Raw genomic sequence first — 22,124 nt, 5'->3', positions numbered from 1 at the left:
CATGTTACACATAGGGAAAAACACGAAAACGCCCATGCAGCCAGCCCATTCACGGGATTCGAACCTCAGACGAACTACCAGTGTTCAGCGACTTTACCGCTCGGCCGCTAGTGGGCACACATAGTTGGAGTTGCAGACAAACGCGTCGTGTTCAACATAATTTATTAATTCTTTAGCACATACCCTTGACTGATGCAGCACTGGGAGTGCCATAAGCGCTCTACAATTTCTATATACGCAACTTAAATTTTAAATAGTAGAAAAATAGAGTAGAGCCTGAAACGTGGCTTTCCTAGGCATAAGCATTAGAATATAGCTGAAATAACGATGGCTTAGAAGGTGACCGGAAGTGACGGACATACAAGTGGCATCTTGACTAGATGTAATTTTGGGAAAAGCGCATATAATTGGATAATCACTACATAAATTTAATTCCGAGAGCATTCTTGCGATTCACATCATTCTTGGGTGCGTGTATCAATTTTTGTATACACTACTTGCACCTCACAATTTTTGTATATACTGCTTAGGTTTTAAATAATAGAAAATGCAGCTAAGCAAAGAGATATCATTTAGCGGGCAAATGCAAGGGGCAAAAGAAAATGAGTAGTTGGTTGCAGTGGTATTTATAGCTTAAAAATTCTTTGCTTAAATTTCAAACGAAGATTGAACAAGAACTTTTGCATTGCAGTTTACTTCCGGAAACGACTGACACAGTACAGATGTTTTGAAGGGGTTTTATTTAAATTTTAATTATAAATTTAAAGGAATATGGCCAATTAAGTTAGCAATTTGTTAATTATTTTCCTTGATATTTTTATATCTTACATATATTCTAGCTCAATGTAAAATATTTTGTTTTATTTCTCAGTGTATATCTGAAATCATGCAATTCAAACTATAATAGAGTGCTAAAGCATAATTATAATGATTCTAAATAACACTGTAAAATCTAAATCATAAAATTTTTTATCATAATTTAATGCCAGTTGCTAAGAACATAAAACAGTGATAAAGAATTTTGAAATTTACTTTTCATGTATACACATATTTGCTAAAATTTAATATTGCAATGACAGGAAATAGTTATATTAACAGGGAAAAAATTGGAAGAAATGCTCCATTTTCCAAAATGTGATTCGAAGTCTTCTGTCGAACTTCAGTTTGGGTAAATATTTTCTGCATGATTCATTTACTTTAACATTTTGTATTTAAAGAAATTAAATTTAGCAACGAATTTGATATTTTTTTCATGAACAAGAAGAACAAAACAAACGAGCATTTCTTAGCGTTTTGAGAAATATGGCAATTTCCTTGCTTTCCAATCAATGACTGACTGAATAACAGTTTCATGTACTGATTGCTGTAAAAGTGGGCTATCCCTTTATATTACCATATACGCTCATTAAAGTAGTAGATGTATTTTTAAAATCATATTCATCATAAATTCGATTGCTGAATGGCTATCTGAAGAACGTTTCTTCTCACTTACCAAATTCACCATCGTTTAATCTATCACTAATCCTCTTCGGTTCTATTTTTAACTACTTCTGTTCCATGATACACTTTTTTACGAGAGGAAAGAGAACTTTCAAATGAAAAAAACTAAAACTGAAATGTGAAACTAAAACCGAAGTTTAAAAACAAAACTTAAGTGGTGTGTTGAGAGCATTCCAATACATTTGACATGCTATCCGTGCTTAATGGTTTAGTACAGATATGCAATTGCTTTGTTTCTGTATCATATAATAAATGAAAAAAGTCAAAGATTGGAAGCGCTGTTATCCACTTATAAATATAAAATACATAAAACTATTGCCTGGGCTTCTACAGGCACTCATCCATTTAAAATTAAGGCAACATATCACATATTATTTAATTTTGCGTTAGATTAAAATACTAAATCTACAATAGTAACAGTTTTACAGTAAAGGGCAATATTTAGACCATTTAACTGCATTATCTATAGAATGCATTCAAAATTTCAAACATACATATGTGTTTTTTATATGTAATCAATTTTCTTGTAAATATTTTCAAAACATAGGGTCGTCTTATAAGCGAAGTCAATGTATATTCGGATTAATAATGTTATATAAAGCATTATTACAATTTAAGTTTCTTATATTTTGAGTTAAAATGCTATAATAGAAGTCCAAAACAATTTGTTTAATTTCCTGTCTTTCTCTTCTAAGTTTTTATGGCAACAATCTGTATTGCAAATACTTTACTGTTAAAGCTTTCTGTCAAACAGAACCGAGAAAATGAATCACAAGATTTACAAATTTTATTTACGTACTTCATTTAAAACATTTCTTTCTTTTTTCTTTCTTAATAGACACATTTCAAATTGCTTATCAATAAACATATACAAATTTTCCTTTAATAATTTTTGATACTGAGAAAATATTCCTATTCTTACTAATAAGATATGTATTCTTGTTATTCATATTAAGAAAAGTTTTTTGTTATTACTTTTCTAGTGCGAAAAATTTGAAAGATTTATATCTTTAGAACCACATATTCTTAGGAAGCATTATCATAGCATGAAATAACTTCAATAAGGGAAGTCGTCAGAAATCTAGGTAATGACAAACATCGGAATGCACATCTGAAATAAAATAAACTTTACTCATTGTGTAGAGACATTAGGTTTTTTCGAAGCGGGAGACATAAAAAATTAAACTAAAAAAAAGTAAAAGAATTGTCAAGAAGTATGGTCAACTAAACCTCCATCGCCGTAGAAATACCAGAGTTGGAATAAAGGTGGATATACATAAAGAAACCATTTCAGTAGATGGCCAGTAATTAAAATTAGTATGAAACCTAAAGCAGGCTACAAAGAGCCTTTGGCAAAGGTGACACCCCCACCTATGAGTGGATAATAGAGTAATCTCGGGGACCTGCATGCCATGGATACACTAATACTTATTTTCAAATAAAATAATAAATTTCATACTTTTAGGATAATCTTAAATACTGAATATTATCATACTTGAAATACTTTAGTATGTGCATTTATTTTCGGATTCTTCAGAATTTATAGTGAAAAAACTGCTACAACTATATACTATCAAATACCAGATTTCAGACAATTAAAATTGACGATAATTCAAAGTATAACATATAAGTTTTGTACAATTCAATAAACATAATACATGTTATTATTTAGTAATATTTATTTCCTGAACAACTTTACAAACACTTATTTGAGAGTCATATAACTTATTTCTATTCAATAATGCTGCAGCTGCATTGATTGTCACGATCAAGACATATGAGCAATATAGTATTTAATGCACTCAAAACTGCATCTGGTAAAGACTTACGGCATATTGGTTACCAAATGCATCTAAAGCAAACCAGTATGCAGGGTTAGTTTTACAGGTTCACTTGTTTTCAAATTAGCAACTCTGTAAAAGTTTTACTCTTGGTTGTACTGACACTGCCTCTTCTTTCTCATATCTAATTGTAGTTATTTGGTTGTAATATGCAGTAAAGGTAAGAACACTGGTGTAATATGCTGTAATTTTTATGTTAGATAGCCCAGTTACATGACTACAACATTTTTCCACTACTTTTTTTACACTGTAAACTCGGTTTAGAAAGTTATTTTCCATGATTTTGGGGTGTTGTATAAAACATATTTGGAATAACTACAGTTAAATGTATTCATTCAAAAGAGGATATATTGTCTTGCTGAATCTTTTCCTGTACTTATTGTTTGATTTAATATTTCCAATGTGGTGGATTGACCATCATGGAATCATAGCATCCAGTAGATCTTTCAATATAACTCCATTCAGATATTCACATTTATATTATTGTAAATTAACGTAGAAGACAGATTGACAGATATTCTCAGTTCATAGTGCCAGTGTTTTTTAATAATGCTAAAATACAATTAAAAAAAAAAAGATTACTCATGTTATGTAGAATTAATGTTAAAATTCCATACAAGAAACAAGCATCGATTAATTGTGTTATATAGAATTAAAGAAAAACAGTCAGGTAGAAATTTATAAATGCATAAAACATAACAAAAGGCAGGGCTGCATTTATTCATCCAGTTCATTGAAAAAGTTGTGGCTTTCCTAGACCCCTACCCCTTGTCGAACATGTAGGTTGTTTCGAATGTTGTCATGAGTAACTAACATAAAATATAATTTTTTCCCCAAATTAGTATGTTATAATTTTTGAATAAAAGAAGAGTGAGATAAGTGGTTATTCTAGCCGAAATAAAGTGTGCGTCGAGTTCCAGTAAAGACCCAAAAATGTCATCTGGGAAAGCTGAGAAAGGGGAAATGAGCTAGCTTTAACCTGAGTCTAGAGATGCATATAATACATACACACAATACAGATAAGTGTGAGTAAACTGGTGCACTTAAATTATAACATAAGTCACAAATGTACATTACAGGTAAAGCATGTCAATTTAAATAATATGTGTATTAAGTATGGCCATAGGCCATTTACAATTATTTGGGTCATTCACATTATAATCGTAAACCCTTATAACAGGGTTGTCTTCAAATCTTTAAATTCAGAAAAACTTCTAAAATCGTAATTTTTTCTATAGAAGAATTTCTATCCTCAGAAAAATAAATGTTAAAGAATTGAAATATAAAATTTGTGCATTTTATGCAGAAAGTAAAAAGAAATTCATTATTTCATTATAAATTTAATCATAAACAAAAATCTGCTTAATATTTTTTAACAATAATAAGAGAATTTCAAAGATTATTTCAAGTATTTCATTTTGATGTCCAGTGATATTAAAAATTGTTTTAAATTTTGACTTACAGATGCCCTAGAGGAGTTGCATGGTATCTAAAATTTCTGTGAAACACAGTTTGAAAACCTTCAGACTACTCGAAAACTTCAGATTATGTGAAAAAAGAAATGTAGATGTAAAGAGCAGTGATTAAAAAGTTTTAATGACCAAAATATTTTCATTCCATCAGATTATTTGTGTATTTTGAAGAAGACACAATCAGATAATAAGATCACAAATAGAGGATAAGTTTTTTTTTTCTTTTTTTTGGGGGGGGGAATTATTGCATATACCATACATTTTAACATATGGAATATTCTTGGATTGTCTACTGAAAAAAGTACATAATATATGTAAATTTTAATATATAAGAAGTAATGCAAATATTTCAATAAATGAATGGATAAAAAATGACCTTCTTAAACAACCTCATGTTTAAATTACTTAGAGGAATTTATGCGAACATGTTTCTGTTGGCATTAATTAAACATTAACAAATGTAGATGAACACAAATTGCATAATGTATTTTAATTGAATATATGTTTTGGAATGAAAAATGTAAACAGCCTTAATATACTTAATAACTCGGATTTGTAATGCATATATTTTTATTTCCAATGGCAGACAAAAGTATTTATACAGACACACTATCAAATAAACACACACAAACAAATATATCACACACTAAATAAACAGAGAATAAGGAAGCCTATTTACTACTGCTTGAACATACTCTAGGCTTCCAGTAACAGCCACAGAGATCCTGTACAAAGAGAGCCATGCATTTTGCAGATGGTGGAGGTTCATATCTTGGGCTTTTATCACAAAGGACGAATACAGAATTTTTTAATCAAAAAGTTTTGCTGAATAATGACGAGTTAAAATACAAGCTATTATGATGGAATTAGCCTTTGGGTATCGGAAATGAATATGTAGTTGAAGAACGAAGGTTTGCTTTAAATTACAGATTTCTAATACATTAATTTAATTATGTGTTTTAAAAATATCATTTTAATATAATATTTTTCTAATACATTTATTTTATTATCCAAAATTATTTTCTAATTAACAGAAAGATACAGCATAACTTTCAGTGATCCATTGTCAAAAAAAGGCTTCTTCTGGACAGCTTAATAATAGTACAAGGAAATAAGCTTATTTTATGCATGCCTTGTGGCATGAGATAATGAATTTCTGAAGTATTTTAAAAACTGTAAAAATATGTACATATACCATAGAAATGATTTTTAACACTAAATAAAATTCAATACGTGCCCATAGTAAGATCAACTTATGAAAGCTTTTTTACCAAACTGGAAATCATTGCATAAGGAGGAAAATTTCCAAAACCCATTTTTTAATTTTTATAATATGACTAACGATAAGGTATTGCTTTTTGATCAATAACATGGGTTGTTTGAACTAATAAAGAAAAACAGCTGAATGCGCATATTAGTAACCTTAAATTGCATCAGTATTACAGCGAGTTAATTCTAAATCACAAAACACTTCTGTAAGACAGTCAGACACAGCTGCTACAAAAAATTTTCTATGGAAGTGGTTGTCTTAGGTGATATTTGATGTCAATGTTATTAAATTACCACTTTTGTTATCATCATAGTGTGATATGCATCTCTCTGTGTATACATTTTGAATCTGAAATAATGCATTCAGCATAGCATATATACTTTAGGGATAATTGGGTGTAAAGAAAAGTCAATAAATACAAATTTATTCGCATACAAAAATAATTGTATGGTTAAAATGTACACAAAATGATGAAAATACATAGTTTTTTTATTATTAATTACCAGATATAAACAGCGCATAAATCTTAACACTAAGCAGGATTATAATTTAAAAAGAAATCAATAGCAAACAAAAATCCACAAAATATTAGTTCACTTGAAGCACTACACATCTTAATATCTGCTGCAAGAATGAAAAAGAAACATGTGCCTACATGAGAAGCAACAGAAAGAAATTGGAGAGTATGGTTAAATAATAAAAACCAAATCCTTAATATCATCTACTGACAGAAAGAGAACAAAATGCAAATAAGAAGCAAATTTCTTAAAAGCTAACAATAAAGAAGAGATTAAAATTAGGATGAACTGTCATATTTTTATTGACATAAAACATCAGATGCCACTTGAAATCAAATGTTAAGTGAAGTGGTGCCCCCACACCAGTATAATTTTTCGATGTAGAGAAATGAAAATCGTAGACAAAACAAAATTTATAAATTTCTTACCTCCAGACATAAGTTTGTGCTGTTTAGTACAAAATTTCAGACACGCATCTCAGCTGTTCGGAGCAAAATTTTAACGCTGTCTTTGCTTGATCATTGTATATGAAACAACACAGTCAGAAAATATTATAGATATTCAAAGAAGGATTCAGTTGGTATTTCTCTAAGATTATATTACATATATAAGAAAGTGCTTGTGTGGTATAGTATTATAATGTTTATAATAACACATTATACTATATTTAATTTTTTTACTAAATCAACCCAAGTTTTAAGGCCCGTTTATTCGTATATATATGCACACACAATTAAGTACACAATATATTAAAATAGATATATCACCTAAAAAAGATATATCCCTATGAACAAAACAAAAATTATGGGTCATTCAAATAAATAAAAATTCAGTGATTCTTTTGCTGTGTTCTACCCAACGTAATTATTACTTTAAATCGTACATATACAATCAGTAGTCTAATATATATTTTACAATCAGGCATTATTACTACTTAGTCAACAATACAGACATACCTAAATTTTCATTATTGTTTACACTCATTACATGCACAATTGCGGTTTTTTATTTTAACAACAGAAATGAACTAAACATATCAATACTCTTGATCATTGTATCAGCAATATGAGCAAGTTTCTGTGTATCATACAGATTTATTCGCATTGCGCCCAGTCTCGTATACCGCAAAAAAATAAATAAATAAAATAAAATATGAAGGTGAAGGCCCTTTTCCGTTCCGCAAAATTTCCATAATTCCGCCTAAAACGTAAACAGAGTATCGAGACTTCGTAATCGATTACAAAGTGCAAAGCTATCAGCTAGTCGTCATCGATGGGGAAAGGAGACTCTTGGCCATCCGAAAAAGCGGCGACCGAGTTCGTAACGGACGGGCGGCTAACAATGCTTCGGGCAAAATGGTGTTGTTATGAAATGCACCAAACTGTTTGTTTCGATTTCGAATTGTTGTGATATTCTGAATTCGTGATGGGTGCGAAAGCATCGAAAATGAATTCTTGCTCTGAGCAGTTGCAACAGAAATGTGCGAGGGAAGAGTATTCATCGTTTGAAAGTTGTGAAGAGTTTTCAATTCCTGATGATTTGTTGGTAGATGTTTTATCGTTTGTGCCACATCAAGATCTAATACAGAATTGCAGATCAGTTTGCAAGCAGTGGAGAGATATAATAGATGGTCACGGTGTGTGGAAAATCAAATGTGAACGAGAGAGAAAAACGGTTCCTTCACTTAAACTTCGAAATCTTCCAGTACATTATTACCAATTAATTTACTTGTTCAATCCGTATGGAAGAAATTTAATTAGAAATCCTTGCGGGGAAGGTATATAGGATTATTGTTATCTCATTTTAAATTAATGATTTCTTTATTTTTTTAAAATTCGAATTTATTTCGGAAGTAATAGAGGCACAGCTTTAGTATTAGTCCTTTTTGGCGAGAAATTTGTTTGGCGACATTTTGGAGCGATAAATGAAAAATTATGATAACCTTGGTAACCTTAAATACTGAGCTTCAAACATGCCGCCATTTCTGTCCACGTAACTTTAACGAATTTGATAGGTATCAGAGCTTTGATGGCAGGAAAGATAAATTGTGTGTTTTTCTTAAAGTTACTTTTGTGTTAGGAAAGCACAACATTTAAATTTTTTTTAAAAAAGCCAAATTTTTGATAGTTAAAACTAGTGCTTTTAATATTACATCACATGAGTCTTGACATTTTTTCATATGTCAACTCTGCATATTCTTATAAACTCCACCCCCCCCCCAAGGAAAAAAAAAACACATTTTCAGTAGCATGAGGTAAACTCTTGGTGTTTCCTTTGCTAAGGAGATCAAAATTACCATGGTCTAAAAATACTTATTTACCTCATATTAGAACTAAAGGTATGTGTAATTGCATGAATTCATAGGTTCAAATCAAGACCAAAATCAGGTTTCATTATTGCTTTTATAACATTTTCATAATTTGTCTGACTATAAAAAATATAATGTTGCTTAGATTATGGAATATATTGCTTATAATTTAGAGTTCTCAAATTTTGTAAATCTTACAACCTAACAGCTGTATGTGAATAACCTTCACTGAGTATTATTACTTTTATTAATAGTATGTTGACATAACAGTTGACTTTTTATTTTAAATTTTATGCAAATTTTCTACATTACTTAAACATTTTATCTAACAGAAATCTGAATTTTTTGTAATAAAAACTCTATAATAAAAGTAAGAGTACAATTTATATATAAAAATTTGACTACATGGGAAGCACTTAGATACTGATTTTAATGTCTTTAAATGTTATTATCATAAAGTTTAGATATATTCTTATTAAGTTAAGATATACTTTTATTTTATTATAAAGTTTAGATGTACAGAACAGAAGGCACACTTTGTGCTTATGACTCAGTCAACCACTTGTGGCATGATAACAATTAAGTTCAAATGTAAAATTTAAATTCAAATAAATTTGTAGCCCAAAGGCTGCACAAATCAATTTAATGCAAAGTTGGTTAAAAACTTAACTGGCATGGAATTCAACTATCAGCAATTATAATGCAAGGCTGAAGACTACAAATCTTTTCTTATCTAGCAACCTATTAATGTGGCCTCAAAAGGCAAAACACAGTTTGTTTTACAAAATAAAAACTTCATTTGGATTCTGGTGAGAAAACGGATGGAGGAAATTGACAGTAAAGATCCCAAGCATAAAATAACTCTGGTTACAAAATAAAGGAACGTTACAATATACTTTGTTCCCTGATTAATTATTCAGTACATGAAATAGTGTAATGCATTTTTGTATTTAGTTTATTTAAATGCTTTCCAAAACTGACAGGATTTTGCAAATATATTGACCGTATTTTTCGACCTATAGATGCAACACTTCTTCTCTTCAGAAGTAAGATTTAGAATTAAGAAATAAGAAAATAAGAGAGAATTATGAATAGAAAATAAATACATATGCTGGCTAGCAGAAGAAGGATGCCTTCATAAAGTACTTTTTCAGAGAAACTGGCTCAGATTCATATTACATCTACGGAAAACTACTAAAACTCCCATATAGCCAGCCTGAACTACCACTGTTCAGTGGCTATCACTCCACCACTAGTGGATTCCAATGACTGTTCGAATTTTTCACAGAAATTATCATTTACGATGATTGTTGTATTAGTACCATTGGTACAAAATTTACTCATTATGATAATTTAATTTTAGCTTTTAAATTATAATCATAAATTACTTGTAATAAATTGAGGGATTAAAAAATACGCACTTCTTAATATTTTTACCATTTACAAAATTTAATCATAAAAAATATTTCTAACACTGGTACAAAACTTGCCCATTATAATTGAATTTGATTTCCTTCAGTTTGAAATATTTTTTTATTTTCTTTTAATAACAGCATCTAAGAAACTAAAGTAACATATACTAGTTTGAAATGCATTTTTTAACCTTTTGTAAATTTCATTATTCATAAACATAAAAATTAACCTTTTGTAAATTTCAGTATTCATAAACATAAAAATTAACCTTTTGTAAATTTAAAATATTAGCTAAGTACTAATATAAAAGAATATAAATATGAACTAACTACTTAAAATATTAATGTTTAATACATTATATTTTGTAATTAAAAATATTAACATTTTGTAAATTTCATTACTCATAACATAATAATTGTCATAAATTCATTTACAGTAGTGTTTCAAGAATTTATCCATAGCAGTACTTGAAATATTGAAAATTAGAGAAAGACTGTTTATTCTGATTAAGAGCTTATTTTTTAGGATTGTTATTTAGTCTAGATCGGGTTTTGTTGACAGTCCACCATTTTTTTCCGATCTTCAAAACCGGGTCTACCTTGGCGACCGAAGTTTGTCGCCAAATAAAAAAATCGCCAAAAGGACCAATATTAAAGCTGTTCCGTAATAGAGTTAGCGGTCTAATCCTAGTATCCGGTGCACATGGGATTTGACTACTTTTGGCGACTTTATGATGAGCAGTAAAAACGGGACATATACGATATAAACGGGCCATTCAAAGAATATATATAGTTATACATAGTATATACTATGTATATAGTGTATAGTATGTACATAGACCTTCTTTGTATCATTTTTGGTGTTGACGATAATTTTCAAAATTGCGCCAAGGCTGCACCATATACTAGGACTTTCGAGTTAGCTTTGCAGTTGCTTTGGAATTTTGCAACATGTGCATTGTAGAAAACCTTTACAAGGATTAACGTTCTGGGTACAGTAATGTAGCCAAAACTTTTGTCGCTTAGGGCTGTCTTTAAGTTTTCTTTACCTCTCAGTATCCATTAAAGAGGTTACAGATTGTCAAAATGATATATATATAACGCAAAAAATTAAATTACTACAGGGACATTCTTAGCGGGGGTGCAGCGCGTAGAAGTAAGCTGCGAAAATCAGGGGCGTCCGGACTCTCGCGATATCACGACTAAATATTTTAAATTCGTTGTAAGTACTCGTCATGTGTAAGTACTTTTGGTAAAAGTGCGATTCGCCCACTGCTTGGCACGTTTTTAAGAATTGCACATACGCAGTATCCATGTACACGTCGACCTATTTTCACTTAAAAAAAATTCCAGAATTGCACAAAAAAGGCATTGCGCACACTTTTGACTTTATCCATGTACACATCAATCTATTTTCTTTTAAAAAGTCAAAGAAAATTGACAAAAATCCAATTCTTCTTACTCTTGTAAAAAGCACCAAACAAATAAGTGGTCGATTCTGCAATTTAGCCGTACTTTTTATACAAAAGTTTACAATTGGGTGCCTCCTTTTTTTTTTTTTTTTTATTGCGATTCTTTTTTGAGGCCAAGATCAGTGCCAGGAAGTCACAATTTCGAGATAGCCACTACACAAAACCAAAATAAAAAGTCAAAGAATTGCATAAACTCGATGTCCGGGTACACACTGATCTATTTTCACTTAAAAAAACATCAGATAATTGCACAAACTAGGCATTGCACACTGCCTTAACTTTGTCCATATACACATCAATCTATTTTCACTTAAAAAAATCAGGAGGGTTAAACAAAGTTAAAACTATCATGGTAACCAGAAATGGGGCCTCATCGCCAAAACTTGTCGCAAATCGAAAGCGCACCCAAACTAGAGCTATACAATTTGTCGTATGTATAAGTACTTAGTGAATATGAAATAAAAATTTTATTAATCATTGAAAATGTTTTTAAGTTTTGGGGGTGGCAATCATAGGGATGGCCAACAGCCCTGAATTACTAAACTTTGTTTATATTTGGAATATATTAATAAGTAATTTGGTGATGATCTGGGCTCTAGTGTAGAATTGGATGCCCCTTCGATTAGCAATAATTTTTTTTTTTTTTTTTTTTTTTTTAATTTTGGCGATGAAACCTCATTTATGGTTACCATGATAGTTTTAACTTTGTTTTAGCTTCCTGATTTTTTTTTAAATGAAAATAGTTTGATATGTACATGGACAAATTTAAGGCAGTGCGCAATGCCTAGTTTGTGCAGTTCTGGGATGTTTTTTAAAGTGAAAATAGATCGATGTTTACATGGACACAGAGTTTGTGCAATTCTTTGACTTTTTATTTTGGTTTTATGTAGCGGCCATCTTGAAATTGTGCCTTCCTGTCCATTATCTTGGCGTCAAAAAAGAATCGCCAAAAAACAAGGGGCACCTAATTGTAAACTTTTACCATGATCTGTATGGTAATAGAAGTTTAAATAACTATATCCGTACTTTTCATAGTTTTATAATATATTTGACGAAAGAACAGCAGAAGAAAACAAACTAGCAGGTCTGTTGGTTATTTTTAGATTTGGTTAACAAAATTTAACATCTGTTGTTTTATAAGTATATGTATCATGAGTGTAATTGAGAATCATATGACAAAGATTAATTTTGAAATGATGTAGTTCAGAGAAATTAATTATGAGCATGTTACTATTTTTAAAGTAGAAATGTAAAATAAATAAATAACGAAGCTTATAATATGTATAAGGTATTGCAGATTAAAGTTAGAATTATGTTTTATGTATTATCTATCTATATTTTTATTCTTATCTTATTCTTTATATAGTGTATTCTTTATTATATATATATTAGTGCTAGTTATTTCTCTGCTAGTTATTTCAAATTGCTCTGAATACACCAAAGGTTTTGTTTATCATTTAAGTGAAACTGTATCAATCACGCAGGTCACGTGGTCATGATCAATCACATGGGTCTAGATCGATCAACTGTGGACCAATTCCGAAAAAAAAATTTCCATCTTCATGAATGACTAAAAAATATAAAACCTGGGCAGAAAATTGATTAAATTTTTTTTTTAATCTTGCCTGTTTCTTTATTGAAAAGTGTAGACATGTTAAATTTTCACTTTATTTGAAGTAAATGATTTTACGGTTGATTAAAAATAAAATTATTAAATAAAGGGAACTACTCTGATATGCACCCTCAAGTCGCCAAATTTCTCGCCAAACATCTTTTGCAAGAAACTCCACGCTGCCATATTACTATCTAAATTTTTTGTCTATATTTCGAACTTTAAGCCTAAAATGTCTCCAAAAACGTGGTTTTCACGCATGCAAAAATCATGTTTTGAACACACAATTTAAGCTAAAAACAAAACAAAAACAAACAAAAACAAAAAATTTAGATAGCAAAAATGTAAAGTTTCTAACCAAAAATATTTGACTAGAATCCATATACACAGCGATATGTTTTAACCTTAAAAAAACATGTACGAATTGCAAAATATAGGCAGCGAAGGAATCTACGAACTGCGCGCACCTCGCTTTAATAAATTTAACATAACAACAATAAATGTCAAAGAATACCACGTACACAGCCTTCTGTTTCAACTTTAAAAAACATCTACGAATTGCACAATTTAGGCAATGAACAAATCTACGAACTACTCATACCTCGCTTTAAGAAATTAACATTACAACAATAAATGTCAAAGAATACCATGTACACAACATTCTGTTTAAACTTTAAAAAAAAATCTACGAATTGCACAATTTAGGCAACGAACGAATCTACGAAGTACTCACACCTCGCTTTAATAAATTAACATAACAACAATAAATTTCAAAGAATACCATATACACAGCTTTCTGTTTCAACTTTAAAAAACATCTATGAATTGCACAATCTAGACACTACGCACTAATCAACAAAATAAACTAAAATAAATTTCAAACAATTAAAATAACAACAATAACGACAGAAATTCATACTAAAAAAACAATGAACGTAACATTCTACAAAATAAGAACAAGAATAAAATAAAAGGCACTTACCATGAATTAATGATTTTTTGAACAGCAGAAATACCAATTTCATATTGCCTTTAACATGCCGCCAAGTAATCACTATCGTATTTATATGACAGCCAGACACACTATCCAAAAAATTCATACTATGATTCACAAATCTCTACTTCTATCATGCACAGCCACTAAAAATAATCTCCCAGACCCCCTTTCCACTCCCTCCAAATACCCACTGCCCCTCAACAGGATGGCAACAATGATATTTCCTTTTGCCGAACTTCAATTCAATAACTTCCACCATTTTATCTTTCCCCCCTATCTTCTGAGACAGAGACGCGAACCAACAAGCTCCAACGAAATATTTTTCAACATCAACAGGGTTGCCATATAACATGCAATTGGGCCAAAAACCAGCACAGAACACATGTCGCCACATTTGGTGAAATTAGGGCGTATGTCAGAGTTGTACCAAATAAAGTAATGAGGACGTGTTTGTAGTGCATTTTATTGTTATCTGTATTCGTAATCACATCAATATAATAATGAGTGGGAGTGGATGCAGTTGGTTATGTTGCTGCCAAGTTGTTTGAAAGCACTGGTTAAATAGACATTTTCTAAAGCTTTTTAATGGCTATGGAGATCTCAGTTGGTAGAGTCAAAGTTCCTTAATCCATGTAATGAATTGTTGTCAACGTATTAAGATTAGCATATTGAATGCTATAATTCTTTCCTGGAATACCAGCAACCGAGCAGTAAAATCATCGGAGTTAAGTTACTCCTTGTATTATCGCGAAGTTGTTTCTTTTATCGCCAAGTTGTATCATTAATGGTAACCTGATTAGTTGAATGGTATGGAAACCCTATAATTACATAATCGTTTGCATTATTCTGGGAAATTTTGAATCATGGGATGTTTTGCAAGGGCTTTTGTAGTGTGTGTTGCTTAGGAAGTACATTGCTTGTTTCATTGCTTAGACGGTACAATGGCTGAATGTAGTAGGATTAATTTGAAGTTTCTGTACGATTTGGAATGAAAGGGGAAAAGTGCATTAATTGACTGGTGTGTAAACGAAGGTTTACTTAGTAGCCATAGTCCGGAACTACGTAGTATATTTTTTACTCTTATTTTTGTGAATTTCTGTGGCGACGGCGATATATGGATTGTAGTTCAGATAATTTTAGGAAGTTTTTGGATGCTGTTAAGGAATTTTGTGTGCCACAGACTGAAGACAAACGAATTTCTAAATAAGGTAAAGAGATATTTGCTTTGTGTAGTGCTAAAATACATAGCAGGTTTTTCCTTTTTTTTGTGTTATTTTATTGTTTGGTTTAAAATTTAGCTTATTGAGATTATGTATTTTTTCCCCTCTACTGTAGATTTGGGTGCTTCTTTGACTTTTTAAGTGAAAATATATCGATGTGTATATGGACAAACTTAAGGGAGTGTGTAAAGCATAGTTTGTGCTATTCTCTGATGTTTTTTAAGTGAAAATAGGTCGATGTGTACATGGATAAAGTCAAGGGAGTGCACAATGCCATTTTTGTGCAATTCTTGGATCTTTTTTTAAGTGAAAATAGGTCGATGTGTACATGGATATTGAGTTTCTGCAATTCTTTGACTTGTTCTTTTGGCTTGAATAGTGGCAATTTTTGTGCCAAGGGGTACCATAAAATATACTTTTACCAAATCATCAAACTCTGATAGTTTGTTCTATGGTTAGAATTGCAGCAAAAGGGCTGATGTTTTCATTGTTCTCTCCATATTTAATTTATACAAATCAGTTTCTTGAGAAAATCATCTGTGAAGGCATCCCTTAGGCAGGCAACTCTCGAGTGCTTTGCCATAATGTAATAAACCAAGCCAACCAAAACTATAATCGGTACTTTTCCATTTCGTCGGCACAAATCTCACCAAGCAGACTTTATTGGCTACAACATACAATATACACAAATAAAAAATGTTAATGAATGTTAGTTCTAAGAATTTTTTATTTTGAAGACATAAGCATTTTAATATTGTTTAAAATTTTGTAAAAAGCCAACAAATAAAGATAATAAATTTGTAAAAAGATGTTAATTTAAGAATTTACTATGCTTTCATGGTTCAACATCCTGATTCGCCAGTTCATATCACTTGACCCCAATCTCACGTAAAGTGATCTCATCTCGCGTAAACTACGTTACAAAAATCTAATTCTCTCAATAATTATCTACATTAATTTCAAGTTAAATCTTAATTTAGAATATAAGTTTAAATGCAATAATTCGTACGAATAGCTTACCTATAAATTATATAAAACCACAGTGCTTTATTTTGCTAGTGCATTCTCATTAGAATTGATGAATTTAACCATTGACCTTGCCTTTTCTATGTTTTGACCTCCGGGTGAGCCGTATGATTGCATGCTAATTGACTTAATTACTGCAAATGGTCTTAGGGCATAAAATTTAACTATCTAGTAAAAATTCTATGTAATTGTATGCCAGTTTTGAAAGAAACAAACAATCTGATAAGAAATGGCTGTGACTTATTTTGAAAGTGAAGTGTAAAAAGTTACCAGCGAGGAAGTGTAAAAAGTTACCTCTCTTTCGCATCAATTGTACCATTTGAAAGTGAAGTGTAAAAAGTTATCTCTCTTTCGCATCAATTGTACCATTACTAGCGACTTTATCGCCTGTGCCAGCAAAACGGAAAAATACCCTATAATCTTTCCTAAAATAAAATTCAATCCAACAAGAAGAGGAAATTTACATAATCACTGGAATTCTTTATTCAGTCAGAACAGTCGTGTCAGACTTTTTCTGTTATCCTGAAGAACATAGTGAAATATATATCTCTCATCCATTTCTCTTTCATCTGTACTCTATAAAATGAAATTTAATGTGTTTACTGTTGCAATGAACTCTTAGTATTAGGAAGAGAGCTCATATGCAGTGAACTCCTTTCCTAACGTACTTTTCAAATATGAAAAACAGCTCCCCATAGCTTTACTTTTTCATACATTACGAAAATTCTTAAATTTTTATCTCAGTGCCTTTGCTTGGATAACTTCACCTGTACTTGTTTCCTATCAGACATGCATACATAACCAAACTTTGATATCTTTATTATTTGCCCTCAACAAATATTTATCATTTAATCCAGGGTTTCTTAAACTTTTTCAGTCGTGACCTCCCCCACGACCCTTTAATATTTAAAAAAGTTTTGTGGGACCCCATAAGTATTGTGCAAATCCGACATATGCGTGAGTGAAACTGTCAATTTTTTCACTTGTACTGTAATATACTATTGCAGATTTAGGCCATTAACTTTTTAATTTCTTATTTTAAGGCATAGAACAGTGTGAAAATTTTAAATAAGTAACGGATGAATGACAGCGTCACGTGCAAAGCAAGGAAAATGAACCTTTATATTATAAAAAGTATGCGTCAAAATGTTTTCGTTTTTTTCTTTGTCTGTATTGTCTTATCATTATCTATTTTCAGATACGTTGTATTAAAACATTTGGTAATTGTAAAATTATTATAATAAAGAAATATCAAAACTGCTAAAATTTTTGGCGACTCACAGTTTAAGAAACCCTGGTTTAATCCTTAAAAGTCTTTTATGAGATGTGAATTTTGGGAGCATACAGTTTTCAGTTTATTGCATTACACTGATCAAACTAAAAGCATTTCAAAATTTTAATTAAAAAATAAACACATACATTCATAAATGAGAAGTCAATCAGTGTTTCATCATGGATCATTTTTGCTATTTCTTTAATATTTTAAATCCCCTTCCCCTTTCAATTTGCACCAAAATTTTTTCTGTATTCTCCTAAATATTCAGTTTTAGTTTAATTCAGGGCTAATCTTTGGAATATGGTAACAGGTAGTTTGGCGACGTTTTGGTAAGGCGATAAATGTTACTAGCTAGGACTTCAGCAGTGTACATGGATAAAGTCAAGAGTGTGCGCAATGCCATTTTTGTGCAATTTTGGGATGTTTTTTTAAGTGAAAATAGGTCGACGTGTATGTGGATACCATGTATGTGCAATTTCTAAAAACGCGGCAAGCAGTTTGCGATTCTGCGCTTTCTCCCAATTTCGCACGTAATCTTCATCATGATTAAGCATTTTTGTTCCATAAAAGTTCTAGCATAAGCATAATTCGGCTAGCAGATTGTTGAGAAAAAAATTAATCCAAAGATTAACCTAATTCAGTGTTCAGATACATTTTATGTATGCTGTGAATTTATTTTTTCTTTCAGTAAATAGTATTGAGTATCACTAATGCTATTTTACAGTATATGAATAGTAGCATTTTGACATAAAAATTTTATTCTAACAAAAGATGGAAAAAAAAAAAAAAATACTCATGAGTTTATACAACTGCATCAATCTTTTTTGTAATTGAAAAATTAGGTACTTATGTATTATTGCAACCACCTTAGTAGAAATCGCCTAAAATTAAAAATACATCGAACTCTTGTAACAGTAATTCAGGCAATCATACACATAGCAAGTATTCAATTTCCAATGGTTATTATAGAAAAGTTGTGATTATTTTTTGTCTCAAACTCAATTTTAAAATTTGTACTTGTAGGCTTTTTATATAATAAAAGAAAGAGGTGAAATTTGTGAAGGAATGCTGCAAAATAGCTAAAGAAACAACGCTTCAAATTCCTTCTCAAAGCAATCGCAGAAGAACTTCCACCATGACAAAAACAGAAACCTATTTGTAACTACGTTTACTGATTATCTTTTAGAATAAATATGAGGTGTGACACACACACACACAAACAAACAAACAAAAAAAGGATACTGTGTAGCTTGAAAAGAGAGTGGAGTTGGCAACAACTGTTTCGATGATGTCATGCCACACATCACCTCTATCCATGCGGCTAGTTTCGACTTAACTGACCATGCCAGTGGGGAGTACTGTGTCATTGAGTGAACACGTGCAAGTGCATTCTGCTGGGAAAATATCTAATGTAAAAACCGAACAGCAAATCAACATCAAACTTTTTGTGAAACTTAAGAAATCAGCCGCGAAGGAAACGTTTAAAATGTTATCTGAGGTTTAATGGAGGTGAAACTTTGTCTCATGCACATGTGTTTGAATGGCATAAGCGGTTTTCTGGAGGGAGGGGAAGGGTCAGTGTGGAAGATGATGAACGTGCTTTTCTCTCCGTTAGGCACCCAGCACATTCATCATGGTTGAATGGGTTTCCACTGTTAATCAACACTACTACACTGAAGTACTAAAAAGACTTCGTGAAAAATTAGGAAAAAAAGGCCACAGTTGTGAAATGATGGATGGCTGATGCACCAGCACAATATACCTGCTCACATGGCTCTATCTGTCAAGCAGTTTCTGACCAGCAAAAACATAACTGTGATGGGGAATCCTCCTTATTCACCTGATTTGGCTCCATGCAACTTCTTTTTATTTCCTGGAGTTAAATCTAATAAAAATAAAGGGAACCCATTTTACCTCAGCTGAAGAGGTTCAGGCAAAAAGGGAGAATCTCCTGAAAGGCCTTCAAAACCTTGTTCCAGAACTGTTACCAGCAGTGGCAGCACCAAATGCAGAAGTGTGTGAATGCTGAAGGGAACTACTTTGAAGGTGATAATGTCACGGAGAACTGATTGTGTGAGTAGAATGATTTATTGGATGCCTCGTTTTGTGTGTGTGTGTGTGTGTCACACCTTGTATACAGCTGAAATGTAGAATATGTATTTATGTAATATATATAGTTTTTTTACAATAAAAGTAATTAGTCTTTTTGTTTCATAAACTTCATGTATTTCTAATAATTGAAATCAAGCTAACATTATTATATATATATATAAATATATATAAAATGTGAAACAGACTTATTAAACCACAGAGTATAAGAAGAAGGTGAAACTCATATTACCACTTTTCCCCCAAATGGTCCACTGTCTGTCGCATTATTGATATAGGGCATTGCAGTCATTACTCTTTCACTTTAGCATAGTACTTTACATAGTCAGTAAAAGTGGAAATATTGATTTGATATCAATTGTCATTATGAATGAGGGATATAATGGAACCTCTTTCATCCCTGGATGCAACAGTGGTAATACAACTGAAAGGATGAAGAATTAAAACTTGGGAATAAAGAATCCAAGTGTATTTAGAGCTTAAAGAGAAGCAACATATGTATCATGCCTGATCACAATCAGACAAATTTATATAATTTTTCAGAACGTCTAGCTTGTTATTAAATAAGAGGATACTTACTGTATGTTTGTAAAAAAAGTAGTAAATTGGAAATTAGTTGTAGATTGCACCTAACTTATGTGAATTTAATGTGCATTTGCATTTCCTGAATGAAAGCAGCCAGTTGTTAGATTTTTAAACTTAAATAAATGTATGAAATTATACAAGAATGATAGAATAGTTGCATATTTATTTCATTTACAGAAAAATAAACTCATTCCCCCCTTCTTTTCTATTTGAAGTAGGTTTTTATAATAAATGGTAATGCACACAGTGCTATTTATAGTTAATATGACTTGCATGGTTGAGTGAAAATGTAAAAACAACAGATGAGTGTAATGAAAACTTTTTTTTTTTTTTTTTTTTTTTGTGAGATAAATTCAGTGTATTAAATAAGTTATGAATAATATGAACGTATGTGACCTGATCACATAAATAAATTGCTGATTTGCAGGATGATGAATGATCCAAAATGATTTATTTCATTAATGTTTCCTATTTAATCTTCTAATTGTAACATTGAATGAAAACGAGCTAGGGAGTGCCAAAGTAAATGTAAAAAAAAATTGGAGTTTGATTGCAACTTCCCGTTTTCTTTGAATTAAAGTTCAGAACAAATTGCAATTACATAGTTTTCACGAGATCCATGTGGGTTCAAACTATTAATTATGTAGACATGTGTATACATTCAGCAGCAATACTTTCTAGCTACAAACAAAGAGAACAAGGGGCTTCGTTTGAGTTATTTAATTATGGCAAAGAACTTGTGGGCTATCTGCCTAAAGGGGGAGGGATAGCTTCATAGAGCACTTTCTAAGAAAAAAAAAGGGGAAAACCACAAAAATCTCCATGCAGTCAGCCTGTTGCTGGGATTCAAACTCAGGACTGAACTGCCAGTGTTCGGCGAATTTTTGCCACTCAGCCGCTGATGGGAAAGAACAAAGCTTGCGAACTGAATACAAATTAGCAAAGGAGTTACTATACCCTCCTATAGCTCACTCCTGTGTGTAATAATATAAAACAATACTGTTAAGATTGTTTGAGGATTATTCATGTAATTACTGTTGCATTTTTTATTAAATTTTTATATAAAATTAAAATTTTTGTTATTTAATTGAACTTGTTTCTTTCACTACAAGTCTTTAAGCGTTGAAAAATAGATATTAAATTGAGAAACAGTTACTGCAAGAGAAAATGGATTTAAGTTTTACAATAGGTAATGATATTTTTTAAATACAGTAAGCGTACATTAGGTATTCTGATATTAAACTGGTAGTTTTGCAACAAATGTATTAGACTCTTATAAGTAAATAATAAGTTCAGTAAATGAAAATGAAAAATAGGGGATCTTTTCCAGTAAAAGATAACACATGCAAAACAATTTTTTAAAAAATGCTGCAGCTTAACAGCGAGAAAATATGAGCTCATTATAACTGTAATAAAATTTTTCTAAATATAAGAAAAACTTCTCTTAAATTATTGAATGGAATAGAATGATTTACTTTGAAAACTTAATTTTGAAAAACAAAAAAA

At 30.9% G+C, this 22,124-nt stretch overlaps 2 protein-coding genes across 4 annotated transcripts in view; one reads left to right on the top strand and one right to left on the bottom strand.

Annotated features, from left to right (window-relative positions):
• The window catches only part of RnrL (Ribonucleoside diphosphate reductase large subunit), a 219,775-nt gene extending 211,988 nt beyond the window's left edge, over positions 1 to 7,787 (bottom strand). Inside the window, exon 1 of the mRNA XM_085810790.1 lies at positions 7,558 to 7,787. The gene's annotated coding sequence lies outside the window, so the exon portion shown is untranslated. The remainder of the gene's footprint in view (positions 1 to 7,557) is intronic.
• A 125-nt stretch (positions 7,788 to 7,912) lies between these two features.
• Positions 7,913 to 22,124, top strand: part of LOC118189165 (F-box only protein 27-like) — a 40,928-nt gene continuing 26,716 nt past the window's right edge. Inside the window, exon 1 of one of the 3 annotated variants that reach the window (XM_035359715.2) lies at positions 7,913 to 8,378. In XM_035359715.2, coding sequence (XP_035215606.1) covers positions 8,027 to 8,378 — 352 coding nt within the window. In that variant the 5' untranslated portion in view covers positions 7,913 to 8,026. The remainder of the gene's footprint in view (positions 8,379 to 22,124) is intronic. The other 2 variants (XM_035359716.2, XM_035359714.2) reach the window with 2 other exon arrangements.

Source organism: Stegodyphus dumicola, chromosome 2, assembly GCF_044657685.1.
Source record: "Stegodyphus dumicola isolate Sdum_Otavi_A_Nest chromosome 2, ASM4465768v1".
NCBI lineage: Eukaryota > Metazoa > Arthropoda > Arachnida > Araneae > Eresidae > Stegodyphus > Stegodyphus dumicola.
The sequence above is the reverse complement of the archived record's forward strand: the minus strand, read 5'-3'. Positions and strand labels throughout refer to the sequence as shown.